Raw genomic sequence first — 24,681 nt, forward strand, 5'->3', positions numbered from 1 at the left:
TAATGGGTACAGGGAAATGACACAAATGAAGAAATTGTAAAATACACATTCTCCCACAACCTGAACATCTGCTCACGGTAACACATGAGAAACGGATGCATCATTTTAAAAGACTGATTTCTCACATAGCACCTAGTGTCATGGTGCCATTTTTTAACTTAATTGGAGGAAGATAACTTTTTAATTATAGGGTTTTCTTGAAGAATTAAGGCTCATTAAAAAGATGTATTCTTGCCAAGAAGGAAAATAGCTACCATCTTCTAGCCAATCCCTGAGAATCAGGAACACAATCAGCAAAGAATGATTTTTAAGCACAAAGGGAAGTCAACCAGAACTCAAAGTCATAATTTGAGAAAGTGGCTGGTACTGCCTTCATGTATTCTGTAGACCCCTGTGCTCTGATGGAAAGAGCCAGGAATGAGTAGTGCTTTCCAGCTTGTCTGTTTTACCAAGAGCCCACCTTGACAGCTATCCACAGGAAAGGTATCACCTGACTAAACTGTGGGGCCTCAGTATGCCTGACCTTGGCCTTAATAGCATTTATTTAAAAATAGGGCAGGAGAGCTGGGCTAGAATTACCCAACATCTGTTAACTTCCAGGCCCCTGATCTTTCCAACATTCATGTCTAAAACAGTACAAGGAAGAAGTTAACACTTTGAACTTTGAGGACAGAAGAACTTCAGTGCCAACTCCAGCTCTGCCCCTTACTGGCAGTGTGTCCTTGAACAAGGAACTGAAGTCTTTCTGAGCCTCAGTCCCTTCATCTGTTAAATGTGAATAAGAATTATCCTGCATTGCATGTAAAACACTGTCTACAGGCATGGAATCTGGTATCACCAGGACCCCATTTCAAGGACACGTGGATGGCTTTTTGGGGCCAGCTGGACTAATAGAAACTTTTGTGCTAAGCTCCTTATAGGATGTCACTTAATCCTCACAACAGCCTTACCAAGTAGGCATTACTATCTTACTAATATCAATTCACAGATGAATACATTCAAGTTCAGAAGGCTCAAAGCCAAACAGGTAAAAAGTGGGGAAGGTAAGAGTTGAGCCTCAATCAGCCTAGTTCTGGAGACAAAGCTGTTAACTTCCCCATAACAGCTTATGCAAGAGTACCTGGCTGGTTCAAAATATTCCCCATGATCTTGAAACAATTGCCTCCAGTGCAGAAGTAATTAAGAGTAGAAATATGGGGAAGAAGAGTATAGTGATTCTGAGCTTGAGACAAAGAGGAATGAATTTCACACAAAATGGGATTTGAGTACCTTTGACTCCAGACACTGGCCCCTCCGTTCTAGACACTGCTCTGCAGCAATGGATATCCTGGAAGTTCCAAAACAGACCCCATTGTGTGAGTGTGTACTTTCCAATAATAATGGTTCAATAAAAACCATTATTGTGAAGAAGTCTTGTTACTAAGAGCTCTATTTTTGTTTTTAATAATTGGTAATTCTTCATGCACAGACACACTAACAAATAGAAAAACACCTTTTTTAAAGTTACATACTCTGTCTTGGGTTGCTATCACAAAATACCATAAACTGGGTTGGTTAAACAACAGACATTTATTTCTCACATTTCTGGAGGCAGGGAGTCCAAGATCAAGGTGCTGGCTGATTTAGTTCCTAGGGAAGGCTCTTTCTGTCTTGTAGAAGGCTCCCTCACTATGTCCTCACAGGGAAGGGGAGAGAGAGAGAAATAGAGAGAGTACGAGCCTGAGCTGGCACTCTCCTGTCTCTCCTGATGAAGGCACCTATCTCATCATGAGGACCCCACCCTTGTTACCTTATCTAGATCTAATTACTTTCCCAAAGCCTCATCTCCTAATATAATCAAATTTGGGCTTGGGATTTCCACACTGAATTTTGGGAGACAGAAACATTTTGTCTATAACAAAATGCTTAGGAAATGTAGCCCTTATAGCTATCTGACTTGGGTTTTTCAACCTTCCTAATCAAAGAACTAGAACAAATATGGGGTTTCCTAAATCACTCAACATCTGCAGTTAAAATTACCCAGGTCTCCACACATACCACCTGAGAGAAACTCAGAAAATTCCTAATAATAATCATTATTAATCATAATCATAAAAGCAACACTTAGGCTTTATTTGGAAATATTTGCTTGGCTCTGTGATAATCACTTAACGTATATTCTGTCAAGCAGTACTTACAAAACCTTAGGCAATGGCCAACTTATTACCACTTTACCAAACAGGAAACTTGCTTGGAGAGGTTAAATAAATTGCACAATGACACTAGCTATTAAAAATGGAGCAGAGACTCAGACCTTGGTCTGCCAGGCCCTGAAACTCCTGCTCTAGCCACAATGGTATACTTCTTCCTCATGTTGCCCAAAGGACAAAAGGAGACATTTATAAATATATTACGGTGATAACAGCTATGGGCAAGTGCCAAAGGAAAGCAAGGGAATGTTCCATTAGTTCTCCTAAAGTTTGGGTCTCTTATTTTGAAAGGGGAATTGCAGACATTGTCAAGTTACAATAGGTTGTCTAGGAAGGGGTTAGGTCTGACCCCTTAAAAATACCAGAAGGATCTTGGAGGATGGCTGTGGACCACCACAAACTAAACCAAGTAAAAGTCCTGGTTGCAGCTGTTATGAAAGCTCAGCTAGAGCAAAGTGATGCAGCCTTAGCTGAATGGCATGTGGCCACCACTGATCTAGAGAATGCATTTGTTTCCATGGATTTCAGGAAGGACCATACGTTCCTTAGGACTTTGAGGATAGTGTTAATCTTTGTCATCCCATCTGTAATGGGATACAGGGTTTGATTTACTATTTTGGTTGGAGTAAGAGTAGAGTTTAAGAGGCTTGTACATGGTCTTCCTCACTATCTGGAGCTCTGATACCCTTATTCCTAAGTCGTGTGCCTGATCCTTTGCTCTTACTGTTCTCTGGCTGTAAGAGATGAGAATTTCTTTCCATGCTGCCAAGAAGGCCTTTTGGCTTTCACACATCCTCTTGTTGTCTTCCATTAATTTTTGCTCAAATACATCCACGGCCATCAACAGCTCTCCAGATCCAAAGTCCTTATAACTACTATTTCTTATGAAACTTTCAAAAGTGGGGGCTACTGTACCCACCAGGGCATTCCCATCAAGGATGATCCCTGTAGCAAACTTCACAATTGCCGCATCCGTGTGCCAGGGCCTCTCGCCGCTTCACCCACCCCCGGTGAGGGCATCCTCCTGGCTAACCTGCGGCCAGCGATCCAACACCAACATTTCATTTTAGAATCTGATCTCTTGGATCATTTTTGGTTCAACTCTTGTAGGTTAGATCACCCAGGATATAGATGTTAAAACTCTCCAATTTACATGCAAGCATTATTGGGGAATACTTTCAGGAAACACACCCGAGGGAGGAGAGGTAAGGAAGCAAGAGCGGGCAGAGGAGGAAGTTGAACTATGCAATGCAGTTACAGCAGAGCACTCAGCTGCTTCTGCAAGGATCTCTGCAACTGGGCTGCCCCTGCAGACCTGTCCTCCTCGAAGCAAGGGGGCTGGCTTTTGCACCCCTACAATAAGCAGTCATTGGATGACAGCTGTCCCTGGGGAGGGAACATGAGCTTGGTGAGCTCACTTTGGCCACCGATTACTGGAGGGCTGTCAATCAACAACACCAAGCCCCAGCAGCTGGAGCAGTGGGCACCTCTGTCTGGAAGGAGGGGTGCTGGGTGACATACCACAGTATCCACTTCAAGATAAATGAAATAATTAATGTGTAATGCTGTTGGAGTTACTGGTACTAGTAAATGCTCAAAAAATTGTGATGATCATTATCCTTTTTCTTGAAGATCTGCCCAAAGCTGACATATGGAATCTTCCAGGAAACTGGGTGAATATGGTGTGGGTGGTGAACGGTGGGGATTCTGGGTATGGGTAAAGGTCAGGGGACACTGAGTTTCAGCAGGAACTGGGCTGAAATAATTGCGCTATGTGTAGTCCACACGTCCTTTGCTCCTGCAATTACAGACAAGTATCTCCAGGAGACTTGACTGCCTGGATCCCTCTTCCTCAGCACAGTGTATCCTTCTCTTTCCTCCAAGAGTTTGACTCTCTTAGGGCTTGAAATAGCTTCTACTAAAATGCACAAAACAGCTGTGCCCTTTCAGTAAAAACTTCAGTGAATTCATTGCCATGGCAGGAGTGAATTTATTAAATGCATCTTTCCCCAGCCCCAGTGGCCTAATGGATAGGCATTGGCCTCCTAAATGCATCTTTCCCTTATTTGGAATTCAGTGAACAACCCAGGGCTTTTTCCACTTGTGAACAGATTGCTAAGACAGTATCTGAGCTAAAACCAGTGATCTGCATAGTTAGTGAGAGTAAATCATGGTCCACTTATTTTCATGAAGGAAGATCATCAGTGCGTCAGATCAGAACAAGTTTGGCCGTAGATGAATGGCATCTCTGTCCCCCCAAAACAAAATGTTCCCAATGCAGAGCCAACAACTCTACTTAAAAACCAGGTTTTAAAGTTATTCCAATAGACTGTTGAGCAAAACCTTTCATTCTCAGGTAGACCAGAGCAATTGTCCTCTAAAGGTTTATAAAATACAAGGACTTTCTTTGCAAAGAAATTTTGGAGCAAAATTCTCAAGATTCTGAACACTAAGATTTTTATTTGGTGTTTTTTATAGGGAGGCCTACTGGGCTCTTTAATGAATTAGCATATGTCAACTCCTTTGCTGATTTTCTGGTCTCTGCCCTGTAAAAAGTAAGTTTGAATCAATCCAGTGATATTTTTTGGAGCCTGAAAATTGGATATTGCAAAAACCAACTTCCACAAACCCCACAGGCGTTTCTTTTGCTATGAACAATATCTAAGTGAAGAAGAACATTTGGAGTGAAATAGTTTGAGAGTTCTTTCATGCTGTTAAGCACATAAAGATTTATAAGCATATATCTGAGTTTCTCCATGGACACATTATGATTTAATGTTCTATATTTTGCTTTTCCAATAGGCTTCTTTGAACTCTTCATTGGGATGGGTAAAGATTATACATTTACTGATTGAATTTTAAGGTGATGGAAGCCATTGTGACTTTGGATTATATACAAATTAAACAAATGCTGGTTGTTTTTAAGGCAAGGTCTGAGGTCTTTACGGAGGTTATAACTCAATTAAGAAGATAAAATAAATATGTATCTCAATGAGACAAAAATATACACCCACAAAATGAAAATAATACAAGACAATTTAAGGTGAAGAGTCTTATTTGTTCACTAAGAAAAAAGACAGGCACCGTCCTTCTGAAGTGAGGTATTCAGGTAGTCAGGTACACATGGAACAAGCATACCTTGAAAAACAGGTAGGATGCAAATTGGCAGAGAGGAGGCTGCCTGGGTTTTGTGGTGGAGCTCCTGGGTGCTGCAATGCAGTCTGAATTTATAGTACTCCTGGGTTACAGGTACAAAAGGTGTCTTGACCAATTTATGTGCAGTGATGGGGATGAAAGTCCTGCTTGAAGTGTAAAATAAAAACGGAGCTCTTTTCAGAAAATCATAGTGGATGTATGTCATTACGGAAGCTGAAATGTAATGGGGAGCCTTTGGGTGAGGATGTCGATATGAGAAGGGGTAGAGGCTGGAGGAAGGGAGGCCTGCAATGGAACCGAGGCTGTCGGTGGGGCGCTGACCCCAGCATTCTGACTCAGAGAGGGCTTCTCCTTACCTACACTTTCGCTTGCAAGCAGTTTCTGACACTTGATTATGTTGACTCAACAGGGTGCCGTAGAGTGATTCTGCTCTCCCTGCCTCAGGAGCACTACAACCTGCTCTGAATAGTGATGGATTTGCTGAACAATTTAGCAATGCAAATAGCAAGCCAAAGCTGCCTTGATAGAGTTGTCAGTGTTGAAGTGATTTTTCCTACCACTGAATGTAATAACAATAAATTAGGGGTAGAACCAGGTCCCATGACCAGAAACTGAGTGAGATTTCTGTTAGGCGGTTTTAATAAAAATGTGGGTTTCCCCTTAGTCTCCTTCAGCAGCAACTGACTGATTCACATTAAGAATGCCTCCAAATCCCTCCAGCTCACCATTCTCCAATTACAGACATGAAGGTTTTTCTCTAGTGTTCACTTATTGGTGTGACATTGGAATCTTTCATTAAGAAAACCCATGATCTGTATACCTAACAAGCATATCCAAAACTCCTGGGATTTTTCTTCCACTCAGAGTAATGTTCTTCCCTGCAGAGGCCTTGGCCTTAGCGATCTCCTGCCCAGAGACCTGAATGAATAAATATGTGATTTAAAGAGAAAGTAATGTCTTGAAGAAAAACGTAACTAGATCACTATTTGGGAATAGCTAGGATCATACATCATAGGTTTGTATGTTTCTCTTCTTGAGTGAATTCAATAAAATTGGCATAAGACAAATTCACCAAATATTAAGCTCTAAATTCAAGGCAAGTGAGCTTCTCAGAGACTGGGCCCAGAAATTGTATGGGTTGTACTTTTGAGAATCTTAAAGCGAGCATCTGTCCATGCACAGCAGCCTGTCCTTAAGCTCATTTACAAGCAAAGCAGGTTTTAGCCCAGCACCCCAAAACTTCTCATTCTATTACACTAATACGTTTTCCTGCTTTCTTCTTTGAAACATATTGAAAGCTAAATATGACAGGCTCAGATTTTCTGTTCTTGATTTGATATCTGTGGCCAGTGCTATTTTCTTTTGCTTATAAACAGCATCCTCTTCTTTCTGGACTCTTTACCAGGAGGTTAAGACCTGAGAGGAGAACATTGGCAACTACAATATCCACCCACCCCTGCTGAAAATCCTGGCTTGCGAATGTTGCTGCAGGAAACTCTCCATGTACTGCAAATTGCCAATTGCCCTCAGAAATCACAGAACAGTTCCCAATTCCAACATGCTGGTGTCCAAATCACATCCTTTGGATTGCCTCTTATTCCTAGGAATGACTGCAAATCCCTTTTCATACTGGAAGTTTTTATGCCTGGTTCAGGGAATACTGTCACCAAATTTACCCATTTACTCAGTGCCACCAACACCATCCCATAGAAGGCTGTGCAGAGTCCCCATAAAACGGTAACTGACCTCTGTGCAGCCCTTTCACCCTAACATGGGGGAAACTAAGGGAGTTACACTCACGCCTCACTGCAGAAATGCACATCATGAAAACACTGGTTTTTTTCCCACACACAAATCGTGAGTGTAAATGGCCTCCTCCCAGGAGACCTTCTGCCCAAACTCCCAAGACTATTCACGTGACAAAAATTTCTCCTCTCTATAAAATAATTTGCTACTTATGCCTTAAAATAAAATGTTCTTGCATTTATTAAAGATCCTAACAATACATAATCTAACTATTAGCCTATATAGCCAAATGGTATATGTAGTACAGTATAATATAATAGTAATATAATGTGAAGATAATAATGTATTTAGTATGCAATATGTACCAAACTCCTTGGTAAGTGTTTTGCAGGGAAATATTTCATTTGCTGTCACAATCCTATGAGATCAGTTCTCTTATTAGCTATGTGTTTCAGATGTAGAAGCTGCTTTCAGGATGGGTTAGATTCATTTCTAAGACCAGGCAGACGACCACGAATTTGAATCTAGATCTGATGCCAGAGTCCAGGCTCTTAACAATGGATAAAATTCAGTTACTTTGGATTTTTGAAGGACAGAGAATTTGAATAAAAGAGACCATTGGGCAGAGAGTGAAGGATACAAGTGTTTAGGGATGAATGGAGTGGATGGAGCAAGCATTTGAGATAAAGAGATGGTATTTGGAAAGCAGATGGCACCATCCTTTCTATAAATCCTTGACAGCATGGCATCCTTAAAGATAGAATGTTTTCCTGAGACTTAGCTGAGAAAATAGTTCGTAATCAATAAACATGCTATTTGATGAAGGGAGTCAGTCCATCTTCCACGTCCCCTCCTCCCATTCTAACCTGGGCAACCTAGGAGAATATATAACGATCCAGCTGTCTATGAGATAAAGACCACTCTTATAATCCAGCAAATGAAGATCTTCAAACTTTAAGCACACACAGGAGGCCACACTCACACACACACACACACACACACACACACACACACACACACACACTCATGTGAAAACAAAAAACCTGGGGAAATCTGAAAAAGTTCAGTCAATAATAATTGAATAAGATGTCAATGTCCTGATCATGACAGTACACTACAGTTTTGTACAGTGTGTAGGGGAAACAAAACAAAGTATACAAGAATCTCAGCATTATTTCTCACAACTACATGTAAATATACAATTATTTCAATAAAAATTTCAATTAAAAACTTTAAAGGCAGCGTTGAAGGTTGGCTCAGATGTCTCTCCTTCAGCTCCATGGCACTAAAACCAGGGTGTAAAAAACTTCATTATGCATCAGCAATCTGGATGGTAGTTTGCCATAGGCATTTGTTGCTGGGAAACACACAGCCTACTAAGCTTGACTTCATCTATCTGAGAAGGAAACTTCCCAACAGTGAATAGCCCCACCTGAAGGCCATTTGCTGTGCCCATGCCCTGGCGCCCACACCCTCTGCTCACACAGGCCCATCCCTCCGCTGCCCTGGTGGGGGCCAACATCCTTCCCTCCTGGAGTCCCATGCAAGGCACACATATTCTATGTGGGTATGTTTTGATTTTTCTGGTTGTTATAAAATGCTGCATGAATGAAATAATGTATTTATTTATTATAAGCAACACAGCTATAAAATGGAAAGATAGATGACTTGCAGATTTTTGTCCCCAATGTGTCACCTGTAATTGAAAAATAATTAAATGATCCATCTGCTTCCTGTCATGCACAGCTTGGTTTTGTTTAGTATCCATGGTATTTAAGAACAATCGGCAATTTTTTTTTCAACTAATTAATCACTAACAAAAATTCTGGAGAGAAAATTGACTGGCTTTGCAATACAATTTTGCCAGCACTTAACACACTATTGCTCTTTTTAATGTAGTTAAGTCTGATTATTAGGGACTCTCTTATTAATAGTTTCCATTTCATTGTGTCAATACTATTGAGATTTCTCTTTATTTGTCTTTTATAGACACTGTTGATAGTAATATATCATACAGTAAGTGGAACATTAATCCATATCCCTATAGTAATTCTTGATAGGAGGACAGAAAAATTCACACAGGTTACATCTCTCTGCTGATAATGTTCAGAGCTAAAAGTTGAAATAGGCAGTGACCTTTGGAACCAATTAAATATAATTATACCAATTTCCCTCCATGACTCCTTGTAATTAATCCACCATGACATAGCACATGTCATTGCAGAGAAAAGCTAATTTTTTTTCTCTTTACAGGAATTTTTATTTTAATACTTTCCTGCTCAGGAATATTTGGCTTTGATCCAGAACAATATTTATAGCACATTGGTGGGAGGTGGGGTGGGGAAATAACATCTAAAAATATCTTTTTTGACTATGCTCTTTAAAAAATTTCACAAGAAATCTATTTTTACTGTTAAAAATATGAGTCTAATATTTAAAGATGTTAAAAAAGAAATCATTATACTTATCACATGGAGAGAAACATCACCTACAATTTGTTGTTTTTCCTACCAGACATCCACAATATGCATTACACATTTTAAACCAATGTGAGGCCATAATGCTGTTTTATTTTTCACCTATTGTTTTCTCAATGAACAACATGTGGAGTGACATCTCTCCACGTCAATAAACACAGATCATTGCTATCCTTTCTCATGGTGCCATGTCCCTTGTTATTTACCAGTCCGTATTGCTGACATCTAAGTTACTCTGGTATTTCCAGCACTTTTGATTCATGTTTAGCGTATTTCTGATAGCTTCCCTGTAGTCTAGAGGGCAAATACATTTAAGCAGGTCACCTTTGCCTGTAAGGGGCCTCTGTGGCAGAATTATTTTCCCTATTTCTAGAATTTTCTTTTTTAAAAAAAGTATAGAACAAGTGGAAAGAAAAGTGTGAGTTTAGCAAAGGGTTATGCATTTTTGACTTGCGCTCGGCCTCAGCCGTTGCCGCATGCGCGGACCTCGGGGCTGGGCGGGCTGAGCTGGGGCCGAGCCCTGGGTCTCACCGTGGCCCTGTGGCCGCAGCCTCCTCCGCGTCAGGAGTTAGAGCAGCGCTTCTGGCTTCGCGGTCCTCGCCTGTCCCCCGCAGCTGGCTCAGCAGTTGGTGCGAAGTTTTATTGTTATTTCATGGCTTTGGGGTAAAACAAACAAAACCTTATAACACAGGAGTCATACTTTCTTCTTTTTACTGTGGTAAGAACATTTAGCATGAGGTCTACCCTTTTAACAAAATTTTAAGTGTACAATACAGGATTGGTAACCATAGACACTATGTTGTACAGCAAATCTCTAGAACATAGTCGTCTCACATAACTGAAACGTCATATTGATGGAATTACACAACTCTCCATTTGCTCCTCTCCCAAAGAATGAATGGATAAAGAAAATGTGAGATATACAAACAATGGTATATATTTTTTTTCTGGCTTTCTAGCTTTATTTTTTATTTTATTTTTTATTAAGGTATCATTGACATACATTCTTATGAAGGTTTCATATGAAAAACAGTGCAGTTACTACATTCACCCATATTATCAAGTCGCCCCAACACACCCCATTGCAGTCACTGTCCATCAGTGTAGTGAGATGCCACAGAGTCACTACTTGTCTTCTCTGTACTACACCGTCTTCCCCATGATTCCCCCCACACCATGTTTACTAATCACAATACCCCTCAATCCCATTCTCCCTCCCTTCCTCCCCACCCACCTTCCCTCACCCCTGCCCTTTGGTAACCACTAGTCCCTTCTTGGAGTTTGTGAGTCTGCTGCTGTTTTGCTTCTTTAGTTTTGCTTTGTTGTTATAGTCCACAAATGAGGGAAATCATTAGTTATTTGTCTTTCTCTGCCTGACTTATTTCACTGAGCATAATACCCTCTAGCTTCATCCATGTTGTTGCAAATGGTAGGCTTTGTTTTTTTCTTATGGCTAAATAGTATTCCATTGTGTATATGTATCACTTCTTTATCCATTCATCTACTGATGGACACTAAGGTTGCTTCCATATATTAGCTATTGTAAATAGTACTGCGATAAACATAGGGGTGCACATGTCTTCTTGAATCTGGAGTCTTGTTTTCTTTGGGTAAATTCCTAGGAGTGGAATTTCTGGGTCAAATGGTATTTCTATTTTTAGTTTTTTGAGGACCTCCATATTTCCTTCCACAATGGTTGAACTAATTTACATTCCCACTAGCAGTGCAGGAGGGTTCCTCTTTCTCTGCATCTTCACCAGCATTTGTTGTTCTTAGTGTTTTCGACACTGGCCATCCTAACTGATATGAGGTGATATCTCATTGTGGTTTTAACTTGCATTTCCCTGATAATTAGCAATGTGGAGCATCTTTTCATGTGCCTGTTGGCCATCTGAATTTCCTCTTTGGAGAAGTGTCTGTTCATATCCTCTGCCCATTTTTTAATGGGGTTATTTGCTTTTTGGTTGTTGAGGCATGTGAGTTCTTTATTTATTTTGGATATTAACCCCTTGTCAGGTATGTCATTTACAAATATATTTTCCCATACTGTAGGATGCTTTTTGTTCTGCTGATGGTGTCTTTTGCTCTACAGAAGCTTTTTAGCTTGATGTAGTCCCATTTGTTCACTTTTGCTTTTGTTTCCCTTGCTCAAGGAGATGCATTCCAGAAAAAGTTGCTCATATTTATATTCTGGAGATTTTTGCCTATGTTTTCTTCTAAGAGTTTTATGGTTTCATGACTTATATTCAGGTCTGATCCATTTTGAATTTACTTTTGTGTATGGGGTTTAGAGAATAACCCAGTTTCATTCTCTTACATGTGAGCTGTCCAGTTTGCCAACACCAATTTTTGAAGAAGCTGTCATTTCCCTGTTGTATGTCCATGGCTCCTTTATCATATATTAATTGATCATATATGCATGGGTTTATATCTGGGCTCTCTGGTCTGTTCCATTGGTCTATGGGTCTATGCTTGTGCCAGTACCAAATTGTCTTGATTACTGTGGCTTTGTAGTAGAGCTTGAAGTCGGGGAGGGTAATCCACCCAGCTTTATTCTACCTTCTCAGGATTGCTTTGGCTATTTGGGGTCTTTTGTGGTTCTATATGAATTTTAGAACTATTTGCTCTAGTTTGTTGAAGAATGCTGTTGGTATTTTGATAGGGATTGTATTGAATCTGTAGATTGCCTTAGGCAGGATGGCCATTTTGACAGTATTAATTCTTCCTATCCATGAGCATGAGATGTATTTCCATTTATTGGTATCTTCTTTAATTTCTCTTATGAGTGTCTTATAGTTTTCAGAGTATAGATCTTTCACTTCCTTGGTATTTCATTGTTTTTGATGCAATTGTGAATGGAATTGTTTTCCTGTTTTCTCTTTCTGCTTGTTCATCATTAGTGTATAGGAAAGCAACAGATTTCTGTGTATTAATTTTGTATCCTGCAACTTTGCCAAATTAAGATATTAGATCTAATAGTTTTGGACTGGATTCTTAAGGGTTTTTTATGGACAATATCATGTCATCTGCAAACAGGGACAGTTTGACTTCTTCCTTACCAATCCGGATGCCTTTTATTTCTTTGTGTTGTCTGATTGCCATGGCTAGAACCTCCAGAACTATGTTGAATAAAAGTGGGGAGAGTGGGCATCCCTGTCTTGTTCCCAATCTTAAAGGAATAGCTCTCAGCTTCTCACTGTTAAGTATGATGTTGGCTGTGGGTTTATCGTATATGGCCTTTATTATGTTGAGGTACTTGCCCTGTATACCCATTTTCATGCAGTGGCATATTATTCAGCCCTAAAACAAGAAGGAAGCTCTGTCAAATGCGACAGTATGGACGAATCCTGAGAATATTGTCCCAAATGAGTTTAACCAATCACCAGAGGACAAATATTGTGTGATTCCACTTACATGACAAATCTGGAAGAGTCCACTTTCTTAGGAATATGACAGAAAATTAGTTTGAATCCTTCACCTCTGTGTTCTCTCTTTTCCTTTAAGAATTCTTGCAAGGAAAACAAAGGGCATGGCTGGGTAGCTTGATTAAATGTCCACGCGCTGAGTGGCCCTCTTGCAGTCAGAGGCTTGAGTAGATGCGCCCACTCTCCAATCCCCACCTGATCCCTGTGAAAAGAGCCTGGAGATTCCTATCCACAGGGTGTGCAGGGAGCCCACAGTCCCTCCACCCCTGCTCTCCCTGCCTGATTGGCCCTGGTTTGTAGCCACCAACTTCCTCCCAAGGAATTAGAGAGTCTTAAATTCAACAGCTCCTATGGGAGCATGAACTTGGGCCTGAGTACCAGCTTTCACAATGAATGAGCTTCCTTTCCAGAACTGAGAACTTGGCTGTGTTTGCAGCCAGGCTCTTATAGTCCAATTCCAAGAATATGCTCTGTTAAAACCAGGCAGCCACCACAGGTAACCTAAGAGTGAGGTTTCCTTGTTTTCACTTGTCCAGACCAGAATTTTCATCATTTCTTGTACTGGATGGCCATGGCCTGTGTTCCTCAGGCTCCTGTTGCCCTGACCCACATGCCTGGATGTCACGACACCAGTGGTTTTCCTGATGGCAACTGAAATGCCTCCTATTGCCTTTCTCCAGTTTTCTGGACATCAGGCTTCACTTGTCTGCTGCTGTGGAGTCCCTTCTCCTCTGAGGTTTCATCCATCAGTATGGGGTAGAATAAAACTGAGATTCGGTGTCTTACTTGTGAGCTACAAGGAGCTAACCACTCTGCTCTAAAGACATTCTTCTGGAACACGTTGAACTCAGCCCCTCTCCTCTGCTGCCTCGTTCCTCTGCCCTTTATCACCTTTCTGCTGCCTGATTGCCTTCCAGATAAACTCCTTGGATCCCAATTCTCCCAGGGTCTGCTTTTGGGAAAACTCAACCAAGACAAAGCCCTAGCTCAGGTACTTGTCCTGGATCTCCATTGCCTGCGGAGTAAAGCCCAAGCTTTGTTCTTAAGGCTCTTTTGAAAGGCTCTAAACTTCATTTTGAGTGTCTTTTTTCACCACTCATCAAGGTTACAGCCAGACTGGCCCCTGCTAGGCTCCGTGCTTGCCCCCCTGTTCCTGCCCCAGTGCTCACTGTCCTGTTTTACTCTGGCCTGGAATGCCAGGTGTTAGGAGCGTAAGATCTAGAGGCAGAGATGAGGAGCAGAAAACCCTGAGTTTAGGGCTCTATTTTACTTACAGGGAGTGAAATACAAGTCAGTACTGTGCAAGTTAAGTAGTCATTCAGTCCCATCTGCCTTCTCTGTTAAAGGTCAGGGTAGGCTTCACTGCAGAGCTGCACAAAGAGCACAAGAGAAGCAAACCGTAACAGATGAGAAGACAGGCCTCACTGTGTACTTAAAAAACAAAAAGTTTCCACAAGCCTCTAAGCCCAAGTGCCTGCCAGTTCTGTGCAATGTTTATAAAATAAATGAGAGCTAAAAGGAGTCTCAGCTTATACAAAGAAGCATTTTTGTCACCCAAACACATGTTTCTCCCAAGTTCCTTCTCTGCTTCCAGATTTAAGAATCTGTTCAGGGCGCACATACAAAAAAAAAAAATCATAATCACCATGTTAAGATGGTAACTTGGAAGGAGTTCCATGGACCAGCTTCAGCTGCATAATTGAAGAGATACTTCTTGTACATTCACATGGGGCCCTTGAACTGTGAGAGCAAGTCACTGCCAATTTCTGAGATGAGGCCTGGTAATGTTTCAAAGCAAACAGTAGAATGAATTTTTCATCATAGAAATGACGTGGGGTTACATTTTCCCCTCCTGCATTTTCCCTCCTTTCCTCTGCTGCTGGGGATGGTGCTCCTGGAAGCCATGCCTCAGTTGATCAGTCCGTCAATGTGCATGTGTTGCATGAGGACCCATGATTCCCCTGGCAGTGCTGAGATAAGAGCTAGAATGGCCTGTTATGACATAAAGTATCTGGCTGGCAGGTCACGTCTCAGGCCTCTGGAGAGACTTGAATTTCCTTGAGGGCATGAATGATGTTTTGAATCTTCCTCTGTTGCTTAAAGGATATCACAGAGAGCAATGTGCCTTGTGCAAGCTCTAAACCAAGGCAGAGACTGACCAGGTGACCCACATGCTTCCTCAGCTTAGGTCAGGCCAAAAAACCTGGGCTGCACTGCACCTTACTCCAGGTTTTACAATGTGATCTCTTGGAAGGGCTTGGGATGGGGGCTGCTTTGGCCTGAGAAAAATCACCTGGCTTAACAGTGAGCACATTTAACATCTTCCATAGCAAGGCATGCAGAGGTGGCTCGATCCGGGGCTTTAAGCTCCAGCTCCTTTCTTTCATCCCATCCCAGATTCTTCCCCGTTTCTGCTGCTCGGTGTGGCGGCTTTGTTCATCAGGCTATTTTGTTCATGGTCACACACTGATATCTTTCCAAAGAGGTCAGACTCTCTCTTCCCATGCATTTCCTTTTAATAGCAGACGCTTTTCTCAGGAGGGCCCCCACGCACCCCCCCAACCCAATGCCTCTTTAATCTGCACTTGAATGAATCCCTGGAAAGAAGAGTTATGGTTATGTTATTGGCAGAAGCCAACCAGTATGTGTTCCCTTGTGTGTGGAGGACGTGAACCTTCAGAACTGGTTCTTGGGTAGGCAGACAAGCTGTGGCTCAGTTTTCCTGCTTTTCTTACTGAGGCGTAGTAAGTCAGAAATCTAATTCAACAAGCATTTACTGTGGTTATTGAGTACCATGTAAGATGCCGTAGGGTGCAAGAGATGACTAGACACTCTAGTAGCCCTTAGGTAGCTTATAAACTCAGGAGGAGATAAAGATAACCTATATTACATAAGAAAAGGCATATTATAAAAGCCACTTGAAAGTTTAAGATGCTTTGATAACTGGACTGAGTCAGGATTAGAACAAGTATATCCAGGGCTGGCCCCTTAAGTGAATCCCTGCTTGTCAGGGAAACTGTATTGATGTCTGTGGATTGGACGGTAACCAGGGGCCTGGAGCTAGGCCTAGGATAAAGGGCTTGGCTGCCCACTGGTCTGGCCACCTGCTTTCATCAATAGGTTGTGTGAGGTCAGGAGATACAGCAAGTGGAACTTCAAGGAGGGAAACAAACCACCATTTATTGAGAACCAGTCACAGGTCAGACCTTTCCATATGCTTCACCTCATTTCATCGAATCAGAGAGCCTCCAGCAAGGTCTGAGGTAGCCGTTACTCTTCCCACAGTTGCAAATGAGGCAACTGCCATTCAGAAAAGTGTAGTAGCTCCCCTAAATTGCCATGAGGCCCTCTCAGACTATTTGGAGGCAAGACCATCATTTCTCTTTTGGAGGCCTTGAGTTTCCTAGCGAGTTAGAGGCAGAGAATAATCTGGGTCCTGCCGAGCTCATAGAAGTCTTTAGGCAAGAAGCATATTGGTGATGAGTAGGATGTTCTAAAATAGTCAGCTAGAGTGTTAGAACAGAGTGTATTTTCTGATGTCTGTGGATTGGAATCATTCTGTGTTAAGACAACTATTGGAACTCCACAAGTGAATGTGGGATTGGGGAGAGGGGTTCTAATGAGTTTCCATTTCTCTGAAGAGTTTACTCTTTAGTTTTTACATTAAACCACTACCATCTTTGTTCTTCCTTCCCTCATAGAACTTATACTCTAGCTGTGATTTCAGACCAAATAATGAAAAGAAAGTGTGATGAGAAGATAAGGATATATTGAAGCAAGTATATAGCTGGAGTACACACCTGAAGCATTTCACCTAATTTAGGCGGTGGCCAAGGAGGGCTTCCTAGAACCGAATGAACACATTCCACACATTCCATCTTGGGGAGGCAGAGAAAAAGTCAAAGAAACAGGGTGTGAAGGGAAAGAGGGGGCCTTCAGAGAACATCGTCTGCTCTAAAGAATCCTCTCCTTCACCTGTCTTCTCTCTCTTTTCCCAAGGAGGTTGGATGCCAGCCCTGAAATTCTGAAAGACCATGTAATCCAGGAGAGAGGCTTTCACATCCAGTAAGGGATACGCAGGCCTAAGAGATGCCTCGCTAGCCCTTGGAGAAGGAACACCCAAATCAACCAGTTCCATTCTCTATTTATTCCCCATCTATTCTAGATAATTGATTTTTGTCGTTGTGCTTTTCACATTAACATTGGTTGTAAACACAGGGTCATTACTGACAATACAAGATTCATGAAAAAATAGAAAATAAGTGAAAACAGGGAGCAATACCTAGGGAGTAATTGAAAAAACTACAAATATTTTACTTTGTAAAATTTAAAGTCTTATTTCATTTAATTATTAGGGAAAAACATTTCCAGTAAGCATGTCTAAAAATTATTATACTTTTCTGAAAGAGCTTATACAGATACATAATAACTAAGACCTTGATATTATAATTAGAAAATTTAAGAGGATATTAAATTGTTAAATTAGCATGTGAAAGAATATTTAATTTTTTTAGAAATGCTTATTAAATCAATTAGGAGATGTTATACTTTCACTTGTCAAATGGGCCAAGATTTTTAAAAAAAGGAAATGATCTTTGCTGTCAAGGATATATTTGGCACTTATGCATTGCTGAGAGTCTACCCCTCTTCAGGAAAACTCCTAGACAGTCTGGATGATCCAAGTGTTAAATATGTCCAAAGTCTTTGACTCAGTAGTATGCTAATTAAGATATCTATTCAAAAAAATGTAGCCCTAAGTATAGGATAGTCTAATTTTTTCAGCTCAAACTTTCAAATATAGAAATTCATTGAAGTAGAAGATATATAATAAATCATTTTAAAGATGTTCTTAAGGAGCATATGTTATTTTTTGTAATGTTAAAATAGTAACTAAATAGAAGAAGGTATAAAGATATAAACCATCATACCAAGACTCTCCCTTGTCTTCAGGGGGCTTGCCAGCCAATTGCCCGGGATGGAGCGCACATGGGCAGAATGCTGAGAGTAACAGAAGTGCAAGGGTGGGGGTATGACACAGAGGTGACACAGAGGTTGTTTTCTTCTGGAGCATCTCGCCTTGGCTAGCATCTGGTGCTTTCTCACTGTGTCCTCACGTGGTCACCCCTCAGACTGTGCTGCCTGTGACCTAATAATCTCTTTTTAGAAGGACATCAGTCGTATTGGATTAGAGTCCACTTCGTGTTATCTTAATTTACCCCTTTTAACATCCTGTCTCCAAACACAGTCACATTTTTAGGTACCGGGAGTGAGGACTTCAACATATGCATTTTGTGGGGACGTAATTCAGCCCGTAACAGTTATATATGTGTTTAACTCACTGCCTGACTTTTTAACTAGCTATTATTTTTATTAGATAGAGCCACGCTTTCCCACCATATGATGTTTTATAGCACTTGCAGAGGTTCAGTTTCCATTTTATAAGCAGCAAAATTTCTGCAGTGTGGAACATTCTTTTACCTTTGGGAAGCCCTGGATTGAAAAAATTTATTTAATGCCAGAAACCACTTTTCAACTAACATCTATTAATTAACATCTAAAGGGAGTTTGTATATGGCAGAAAATTCCTGGGAAGTGCTGACCTGTACTAATAACACAGATTGAAAGCTTTAGATTAAAAAAAAATCCATTTGTACTTGGTTATGATAAGTGTTTAATTTCAACTTAGTTGCCAGAAGAAACATTCCTCCACATCCCCAGCTCATCTGCTTTCTCCCTCCCCTTTCCGTCTGAAGGAGCAGATCATCTATAAGATGGATGTAATGGACTCCTTAAAGAAGAGTTAGCGTCTCTCTCTCTAAATCTATTTATATATGTCTTCCTGGCAGTAGTCAAGTATAAATCTTCATTTTAATATCCTTCCTTTCTAGTCCCTGCTGATCAAAATATTCCATTTCAGAAAGGTGGAAGGGGGGATTACTAATCAGATTATTTGCACATCTCAATCATATTGAGAAATCCAACTCATTTCATAGACAAATAGTAGGAATTACCCAGTCCACCTCTGCAGTGAATGCCCTTGGTGTCAGTTTATTAGATAAATAAAGTGGAAACCTGATATTCTCTTTTTTTCAACATACAAGTAATTGTAGGAACAAATTAATTCACTGTGGGCTGTGTGTAATAATCACAAATTGTTAATGGCTCAGTGTCTTGTCAGTTTGGAGTTCAGGGCTATTTCTTTTTTTCCCCTATTGCTTCGGGTCATGGTAATTGCTTTGAGTTTACCTTGACAACAGGTATGTAAAAACAGCTGGAGTCAGGTGGGAACTAACAGGCACAAACTGAGTGACTTTAAAGAACACTGAGGAGTGCATGTGGGCTCACGTGGAATGGTGTCTGCTCTGAACACACCTGATCTCTTGTCACAATCATTTGTGTTTATGGTGTTTGAATGGCCTTCAGTGAATGAACTGACATTTGTTCACTCTCTGTAATGCCTGATGAAAGAAATGTAACCCTTGCACTCTCCCCATTAAAGAGCAGTTCAGTCCTTGAAGGAGGCACGGCCTTACTCTTGTTTATAAACATAGCTACTTTAAACTACAACTGATAGCCGTGTCTCTAATAACACTATTACCTTCCGTTCTAGGTAAAACCTTTCTCTACGCTTAAATAAAGACAAATATCTTGTAACCTGTCAGCTGGCGGCTACCTGACATTAAAAACCAATTGTAACCAGTTGCCTGTGGCTAATAAACTAGCAGGGTAAATCATCTTAGATGCTGAAATATTACATTAAAACTTATAAAAAGGAGAAAGAGAGAGAGAGAGAGAGAGAGAGAGAGAGAGAGAGGGAATGAGATACAGAGTGCTTGACTCCATTTGCACCCTGTGCTGTAGCACAGGCTGAGGGAAGACTCAAGCTGCCCCTACCAGCGGCACCTCCTGGATTGAACAGGGCAGAGCCTTAGCTGGTGGGATGCAAGCCCCGGGAGGGCAGAGTATTTGCAATATTAAGACAATTTCATGCCCATGGTGTTTGCCACTATGGTTTATCATCCTCACCTCATTCATTGAGTAAAATTGTCTACATTGTGGCAGTGTTGGGATGGAGCAGAGAGTAAGCCACACAAGAATGCTGTTGCCATAAAGCTGATATTCCAGAGAGAGAGACAGAGACACACAGACAGAAAACAGATACAGGGTAGACTAAACCTGAGGATCTCAAGGCAGAAGAGACTGAATGCATCTGAAAATACCTGATCCTTCCTCTCCCTCCCATCTGTCTAGACAAAAGAGTTTTTTAGAAAAGAGTGAATTAGATCAAGATCATTTTTTAAAATATCTGTCCTGCACTCTTACTCAACCTCTCTCTCTGTCTCTCTCCTTCTCTTATATTCCATAACAATAATTCCTAGACATTTGGATTTCATGCCAGTAAAATTTGAAAAAATTAATTTGAGGGGTCTATTTAGACCTGCTAACTTCTTCTGCCATGGTTTTATGTGTATACACATATATATTACATCTATTATCATCTGTTATATATAACATGGATAGCGATATACAGTACCATCAACTCTTAATATTAGCTAACATTTGAGGGCTTAATATGTGACTGACTCTTTACATTCAATCTACACAACACTTTTGGTGGAGGTTCTGTAAGACTTCCCATTTTTACAGATAATGAAGTGGAAGCTCAAAGATGCTAAGTACTCCGCCCACTCTAACCTGGCTGGTAGGTGGGAGAGCCTGAGACTGGACTTGCAACCATTCAACACTTGGATTATCGGTGCTACCATCCCCTCTAAAAAGGAAAAAAATCACTATAAAGCTATTCATCATCCAAAGTGTGGAGAACATAATTTCAGAAATCCTAAAGATAGCATTATGAAAAACTCATTTCTTCTTATTTTTCTTTTTTACTGTGGGCTGAAGAGTTTTGTCTAAGGCCTGCTCTGGCCCACCGACTCACATTTAGGAATCCTGACTCTGAGGCTGCAGCAACAGAGAAGGTGGCTTTCACATCCTAGGTGACTTTCTAGAGAGTGTAGATCAATAGCCTAAGAGTGTTAGCCATTTTAAGGACATTTATGATCCATTTTGTGAATGACCTTCCAATGTGTTTACAAAATACAGTTTTCACCTGACCAGAAACTTCTTGGAATTAGGAGACTGGAAAATGACCCACAGGTGAGGGAAGGTCTTTACCAGAATTCAGGGCCTTGGGAGGTCTGGGAATCCCTAGAAATGAACCATGCGATTTTGCCCATTTGAGCAATGCTACACCTTCCCCATACCTAGGAGACAAAATCTTTCCAAGAATTCTTCATCACTTCCATAACCCTAAAGAGCTTACAAAAGCAATGCTCTAGCTTCAGTCACTAAGTTATGATACAGAGTAAGTTGTACCTCAGTTTCCCCATCTGTCAAATCTGAATCATTTAGTTCCTGTCTGACATACCTTTGAAAGGCTAAATATCAAGTGAGATAATGTATATGTATTCCCTCCCTGTTTTTCCCTTCTGAGAGAGCTTGTGCTATTTAATATGCAGTTCCATGAATATTCCTTTGGACCAGCTCCATTTCCCTGTGTCATTAGACGTTCTCTTCTGATTCCTTATGTTTCCCCCTTCTCAAATATTTAGTATGCTATAGTCACTGTTTCCTGCAAATTGTTATTTCTGTTTGCTCCCAAAGCCAATAAAATTTTAAATTAGGAATAAATGAAAAATAGTAAATATTGCATTTCCACCAGTCACCATGTGGATGGGAGATCAAGTGACACCAGAAGGACACACACACACACTTCCAGGTCGATCAGGAACCCAAAGCAGAGGGTCGTTTTAAATCAGAACCGCTCAGGGAGACAGACAATCCTAGGTGGTTGATTTGGGCGTGTGTTCCAACATCACAATGTTTCTACTTCTTAAAAATTCCAAATGGTATATTTTAGTCCTTAAAGAGGAGGACCCTGGAACCCAGCAGGCACCGGGGGCACACACTGTCTTTCTTGCAGTAGACCTTGCTGATCCCTGTGTGCGTTCAGATGGCACTTAGGAGGAGCACACAGGAACATTCAGGAACATGATTCTATTGACTGTGGTCCGATTTCCATAGCGATTTCCTGTAGAAGCCTCATAATCAGGTACATTAGGAAGAAGACTGACCCCCAGGGAGTGAGGCTTCTTTCACTGGCCTCAGCAAACTGCGCGTTCTGAAATACAGGCAATGGGAAGGAGAGGTCAAGAAGGCCATGGAGGGAAGGAAATAAAGGAGAGGGTCAGCAGGTTTCCTTGGAAACATATCCAGGCCCCAGGAAAAAGCACTCACCTCTCTGTCCTCAGCAGGGAACATGGAATTGCTTCTTCCTTTTGCATGTGTGAGGGATGTTTTATAGATGGGGAGGAAGATTCCCTAAGACCTGTAAAAAGACACAGTTACACACAGAGGCAAAACAGATTCTAAACTAATGGAATCCTAGATCAGCATCAGATCAGGCATCACGTGCTATTTTGTCCAACCCCTCCTGTGTTTGTGGATTTCTGCTCCAGTCCGTGTGTGCCAGCAACGCTGTGACATCTGCGGATGGAGGCCCCCTGCCTCCACAACTGCACAGCTCTAACCGTTATGCGGTCATGCTCCACTCAACACTTGTTAAAGCCCACCTTGGGAGCACAGTGGTTCTAAAAGACATGTAGTCCCAACTTCAGGGACCTTAGATTGAGTGGAAGATGAAATGAAAGTAGCAGCTACGATATTGTATTCTTCCTTATTGAACCCTCATGCCTGTGCGTACCAGTCACTGTTTAAGCACACACAGTAAGTCTAATCCATCTCCCACAGGAAAAATCCATCTGGTATTTGAAGGCAATGATCATACTTCCTCTTAAAAACTAAAACACTCATCTTTCTTCTCTCTCTTTCTTCCTCCCTAACAGGAATTGAGATAAACCTCCTAAGTTAGGATGAGAAACAAACTTCCTTCCAGTGTCTTCCAAATGTAGGCAGTGCCAGGATATTACAGACTATATACTGAATTTGTGAAGACAAGAAAGCTAAGTTACTCTCGAATGAAGATTTCTTACCTTACCTAGTCTTGCTGGAAAACTTGGCTCGCTCTCTCACACCTCCCCTCAACCACTTATTATACTTCCCATATCCTCAAACTTTTCTATAAGAAACATAAAATGTAAAAGAAACCTAAACCAATTAAATGGAATCTATTTCTTTCTTCACATGCAAAATGGATTTCAGCTTTGCTTTACGGAGGTCTTATGTTTCATTATTATTAAAAATGTCATGAATGTTTTGCCTGCTGGGAGCACAGATGTTCTTCCTACTTTTCAATCTTACTCAAACCCCCATATTGCATATTTTATGAGTTATAGCAGCCTTTAGTTGTTGCTTTTGAAAATTACAAATTCCAAAGCCTATGTTGGCATTCTGCTAAATGGTCTTTGCACATGTAGAGTTGTTAAGTGTTTACAGAAAGAAATGTAATAAGAGAAATATTTGTGGGATGAACCGTTTACTTGTGTGACTTTTAGAAACAGAAAGAAGCTGTGGAGGGAGGAAGCTGAATTCCTCCGCACGCTAATTTCATGAGACCTTCTTCCAACGAGGGCAGCTGAGATCACAGGCTACTTTCTCATTCCCCATTTCTCCTCTTCCTTTGCCAACTTTGGAAAAATCTATAATTAGGGCTAAAAGCTGGGTTTGGTGTCCTGAAACCTCCTGTTTTCTCTTTGCCTTGCTCACTGGGGTACTGTGTACTTCTTGAACGTACATGGTTTGTCTGCAGTGTGAACTGTTTCCCTTGTTAGGAAGAATTAATGGTGTTCATGGAACATGGAGTAAAATAATTACAAGAAGTAATTGAGTTGCGGAACATTTGGTATTTAAGGAGTGTGTTTTTAAAGAGTTTTTTTTTTTTCAAGAAAACATTTCCAGAATGACTAGAGAAGGTAATTATGAGAATGAAATGAGATAAAGCCTGGGAAGTGCTTAGCACAGGGCCTGGCATCTGAAAGGCTCAATTATTATTAATTATTGTTATTATTAAGTTGCAGTCACACCCATCTTGTACGTAGTTTGTTGTAAACCGCTCAAAGGGATTTGGGAAACAAGGGCCTTAATCGGGAAACTTGCAGGTAAGAACACCTTGTGTGGCTTGCATCTGGGTTCTAGGACCAATAGTAATGTACAAGAAGAAATAATGGTGGCCTGAGATGAGAGGATGACACTGTGGGCAGTAAAAAGGGATGTGAGTTTGATGAGGATCTGACCACTCTCTGTCTGTTGTGTCTTACGACAGGTCAAAAGTGAACTTTGGAAGCAATAAGCCCCATGACCTCTCCAAATCAACTTGGTTTTGGCCTTCCCAGGAAGAGTACCTTAGGGAAACTGATGCTACTCTATGGGGGTCTGAGCAGTGGATCTTCAGGGTCAAGAGAGAAAGCCATAGTTTAGTTCCAGCAATGAGAGGTGGGTTGCGCATTGAATTTTCAGCCTTCTTCTAGCAAGTGTAAAGAGGTATGAGCCACATTGCCAGTCTAGGACACCCAACCACTGTGATGTTTGCTCTGCTCCCTAATTTTTTTTCTCAAATGTCTACAGTCCATTACATGACCAATGCATTTCTGTCTATATAGCAGCAGTCAAAAGGGAAGCAACACCTTAAAGATATCCCCTTGTCCATAACTTAGAGGTCTTGCTGGAGAC

General features: G+C 41.0%; 1 protein-coding gene across 7 annotated transcripts in view; it reads left to right on the plus strand.

Annotated features, from left to right (window-relative positions):
- XPNPEP1 (X-prolyl aminopeptidase 1) overlaps positions 1-24,681 on the plus strand; it is a 197,040-nt gene that overhangs the window by 170,371 nt on the left and 1,988 nt on the right. For all 7 annotated transcript variants that reach the window (XM_073240449.1, XM_073240453.1, XM_073240450.1 and 4 more), the window contains one exon: positions 24,275-24,444. In XM_073240449.1, the coding sequence (XP_073096550.1) occupies positions 24,275-24,444 (170 nt within the window). The remainder of the gene's footprint in view (positions 1-24,274; positions 24,445-24,681) is intronic.

Source organism: Manis javanica, chromosome 7 (genome assembly GCF_040802235.1).
Source record: "Manis javanica isolate MJ-LG chromosome 7, MJ_LKY, whole genome shotgun sequence".
NCBI classification, from domain to species: Eukaryota; Metazoa; Chordata; class Mammalia; order Pholidota; family Manidae; genus Manis; species Manis javanica.